The sequence below is a fragment of the Fukomys damarensis genome, unplaced genomic scaffold (genome assembly GCF_012274545.1).
Source record: "Fukomys damarensis isolate Sample0158 unplaced genomic scaffold, DMR_v1.0_HiC HiC_scaffold_37, whole genome shotgun sequence".
Lineage (NCBI taxonomy): Eukaryota > Metazoa > Chordata > Mammalia > Rodentia > Bathyergidae > Fukomys > Fukomys damarensis.
The window spans coordinates 67,358,708-67,362,954 of NW_022900949.1; the positions used below are offsets into that span (position 1 = coordinate 67,358,708).

The 4,247-nt window shown below is 43.1% G+C and overlaps 1 protein-coding gene across 4 annotated transcripts in view; it reads left to right on the forward strand.

Moving 5' to 3' along the window:
* The window catches only part of Clrn1 (clarin 1), a 45,633-nt gene extending 41,623 nt beyond the window's left edge, over positions 1-4,010 (forward strand). For all 4 annotated transcript variants that reach the window (XM_010625316.2, XM_010625317.2, XM_010625318.2 and 1 more), the window contains one exon: positions 3,745-4,010. In XM_010625316.2, coding sequence (XP_010623618.1) covers positions 3,745-4,010 — 266 coding nt within the window. The remainder of the gene's footprint in view (positions 1-3,744) is intronic.
* The last annotated feature ends 237 nt before the right edge of the window (positions 4,011-4,247 follow it).

The window sequence follows — 4,247 nt, forward strand, 5'->3', positions numbered from 1 at the left end:
GGATTTGTGCCGGTTATGTTCCAAATTCCAGCTTGAGCCAGCCTCAGTAGCCTTTCCAAAGCCCTAGTTTATTCTAACTTTTCTGTGAGCCTAGTAGCATTGGTCAGATTCACGGACATATGAGAATTGGTTCCGATGGCCCCTGCTTCGCTTGGGCTCTTGATACACACAGGAAAAGAGGAGAGAGGAATGGAGGCCTGACCTGAATATTTGAGACACTGTGGACAAGAATATGAATGAAAACTCCCATGAGATATTTCTAAACATTGAAAAGTTCCAAACTAGTAAAACTTTTTAAAACAGAGTATGTTCTATCCTTCTACTTTGAGAAATATCCCTCCAGAAGATTTCACAGGTGAGATTCAAATGAAGAATTTAGGAGCAGTGGGAATTCTGCCCCTGAATGTGGCAACAGGAGCAGAACGGCCCCAATCCGTCTCCTCTTCTCCGCCTGGCTACATGATGCTGGGCATGGGGCCTCTAGCTGTGTATGTGAGCGTTACACCACGTGACTGAGCCTGACCGTGCCTCTGTTCTCCAGGATGTAGAGCAAAGCCACTGAGTCTGCACTGGGGGCGCTGACCCAGAGAAGCCACCCACGCAAGCACCAGAAATGAGCTCAAGGCTGTTTGTGGAGAGAAACCCAGAACCCTAGAAGTATGGTGACTTTGAGCATTCCTCACATTGGTTCCCCTTTTCAAAGGGGAACTGTAGGCCCCTAAGTAGAGAACCCTACGCAGAAGCCCCTCTTGGTGGGGTCTGAGTGTCCTGACAGAAATGTACAGAGCCCTGTTCTCACCATCGCTCTCTTCCCCTCCATCCCCTCTCTGTATCCCAGCAGCCAGAGCACAAAGAGGTCTTCAAGTGCACCTTTCAGTCTGTAAATCATACGTAGTTATCCTTGATCTGGCATCTCTTTTATGACTACAGACAGAGAGAAGTGAAAATATCCCAAATTCACACTGAGTTGCTGCCCTTCACATATTTTAGCAGCCATGGAAATGTCAGAGACTTAGGTTTCAATCCTCTGACTCTGAGGTGACCAAGTTGACCTGAAGGTCAACCCCAGAATTTAGAGCACATTCTGAAGACCGTCCTCTCTCTGACCAGACCACAAGCTGTCTTGGGTACTTGATATAATAGGCAGGGCAAAGGATTTGAATTTCAAGACATCCCAAGGACTTTTACTTTAGGAATTTGAAATGCAGGCTCACTATGACACTGTCTTCTTAACAAAGTAGTTCCTTTAAAATATTTAACAACTTGAAAAGGAAACCGAGCTTGAATTTGCCTTTCAGGCACTAAGGAAATCGTGTTTCACTTCTGTCTGAAATTCACCGTCTCCGCAGACAAAGAAAGCTCTTTTGGTAAAAGCAATGGTATTTTCTCCACAATTTTCAAATAAAAGATAAAGAGAAAACAGCATTGCAGCCTTTTTGTTAGGGCCTAACAATAAAGGAATAATATGGTTTTTGCAAGGGGACAGCTATGGTTTGAAGCTCAGAATACAAAAATAGGCTGGCAAATCTTACAAAGGAATTTTCTCAACTACCACCGAGGCCAGCAGGAAGTGAAGTCCCAAGAAAATTATATCATTTGACTATTTGGGGATTTCATGATGGTGATCAGGCTGGTGGGTGATAGGTGAAACTGTAAAGGAGAAGAAATGAGAGGTCATATCTGCCTCTGTCCCACTCTGTAAGGTCAAACCCGACCTTTGCAAAAGGCGTAGGGGCCACTGCAACTTGCACGGTAGCTCCCCATGTCCGGAAGGTTCATCCGCAAGGTCCAGCCCCTCTGTGCTCAGCTTGCTAGAGTCCCTTCCAGCTGTTTCCTAGAAACTTTCCACAGGCTGCCTGCCCTCTCAGTAATAGCATCCCATTACTATACTCACTGTACTTGATTTATAATTGTTTTTACATTTCGGCTAGACTATACTCAGTGAGAGCAGAAACCATATATATTTTCTTTAACATTTCAATCTCTACCGTGATCCCTGTGCTTGGCACATAACATGTCTAATTGAAGAAAAAATGAATGAGTGAATTAGTGAAAGGGAATCAAAGCCACTATGTTGCTACTCCCAGGATATTTGAATTAACTGTAATTTAAGAATAAAAGGCATTTAGCCCTCCTAAAGGAGTCATAAACTTAATAGGAGAGTATTTGGAAGAATAAACACTGTGATACAGTTTTGGTGGTTGCCTACATTAATGTAGTCAGGTTTTCCTGGGGTGTGGTAATGAATTTGATAAAGACTTACCAGAAAAAAAAAAAATAAACCACAGCAATAGCCCATTAGTATTTTTTTTCTTCTTTGTTTTTTATGGTATGGGGATCAAACTTGGGACCTTGACATGCAAGGCAGGCAGCAAAACCACTGAGCTAAATCCCTGGCCCAAGTATTGATGTGTGTCAATTCCAACACCAAATGCTAATCCTGCATTATTAGCATTAATCATCTTTTTAGATTAGGAAGTCAAGACTTGGGTATTCAAATTGCCTCATTCACATAGTAAGGGAAAGTATTAGGATTTGAGCCCAAATTTGTTTGACCAAAGTCAGAAAACCATTTCAGCCAGTCTCCTATTCACTGGAAGTCCATTGAGGCAGCCTGGGATACAACAGTAGTGGCAGAAGGCCTGTGGAGCCCAAGTCATTCTTGTATTCCTGATCTCGCCCCCCTGTCACCTGGCTTCTTATCCAGCAGCCTCCACCCATCCTTCGTCCTGAGGGGAGATGACCACTCAGAGTTTCCAGGTTCGGTGTGGTATGGAGTACCCTAATCCTGGAGAGATCTCATCCAGACTGTAGCTATATTATTGAGATTAGATCAAGCGAGTAATGAGTGATAAATGATGGAGAGAAGTAATAATAGTGGATTAAACAAAATAAATGTTTGTTCTTCTCACACTTGGAAATCTAGAGTCAGAGTGGAAAACTAGTCTGGTAGCGCCTGGTGTCTGGGATCCAGATGTTTCTTTCTTGTTTTTAAACAGTACATGGCTTCCATGTCTGATACCACCTTGTCACACTCCTGGCTGAATAACGTCCTTATTCAAGGAAGCCATATGCCCCACTTAAAATCTGAATTCAGTAACAAGGAAACGGTTATGCTCTGCCTCAATCCCTTTTCTGTGGCTATCTTAGCCCAGGGCGTCTGTGGCCAACCAGCTGAGAGCTGGAGGGGCTGTGGTAATTCTTATAAAGAAAGGCCCAGTTGGGCCAGAGATTTAGTTCGGTGGCACCATGCCTGCCTCGCAAGCTCAAGGTCCTGAGCTCCATCTCTGGTACGGGGGGGGGGGGGATTAAAAGAAAGGGCCAAGCCTCTAACCAGGGACTACATTGCTATTTTGCTGGCATTTATCCTGCATCACCTGTAAAGTACAGAGAAATCTGTCCTCTTGAAGTCACATCACAGCAGTGGCTGCTTTACAGCCTGCTTCTGCTGTTGTATTTTAAGGAGCCCAGCAATGTAACCTTCAGTTTTTGTAAGATTAACTTGATTGTAGTCACCCTACTCACCTCCCACCCAGTCTTCCCCACTCAGAGCCATAGCCCCAGCACTAGCACTCCTAGAAATCAGACTCACGATGACACATTTACAATAATATGTTTTTGTAGAAGAGTGCAAGTGAGAGTAACGGTAAAAGATTTTCTTTGGTTTGTTCATTGACCCTCCTTCCTGTCCCCTATAATCAAGAAATATTTGTCCCAACATATTGTCTGTTCCTTCTGTTACAGGTTCCTGCGGCTGTCTTGTCATGATTTTGTTTGCCTCTGAAGTGAAAATCCACCACCTCTCAGAAAAAATTGCAAATTATAAAGAAGGGACTTACGCATACAAAACACAAGATGAAAAATACACCGCCTCCTTCTGGGTTGTTTTCATTTGCTTTTTTGTTCATTTTCTGAATGGACTTCTAATACGACTTGCTGGGTTTCAGTTCCCTTTTGTAAAATCTAAAGATACAGAGACAGCAAATGTAGCTGCAGATTTAATGTATTGAGAAGCAATCATCCTGTCCTATTCCAAGTAAGGAAGTAGACTTGCTTTGGCTTCTCTACTATAGTTAATTTTATCCATCCTTTTAGATTACATAAAACACCCAAAACCTCCATGACAATGTTTACAAACTGTGAACTAAGGGTACAGGATGGAAAGAAAGGAAAGCAGAAGAAGGCTTTAGAAAGTTGTTTTTCCTGGTGGGAAGGTGCTTAACCCAGGTCGTCAAAACAGTTACCTA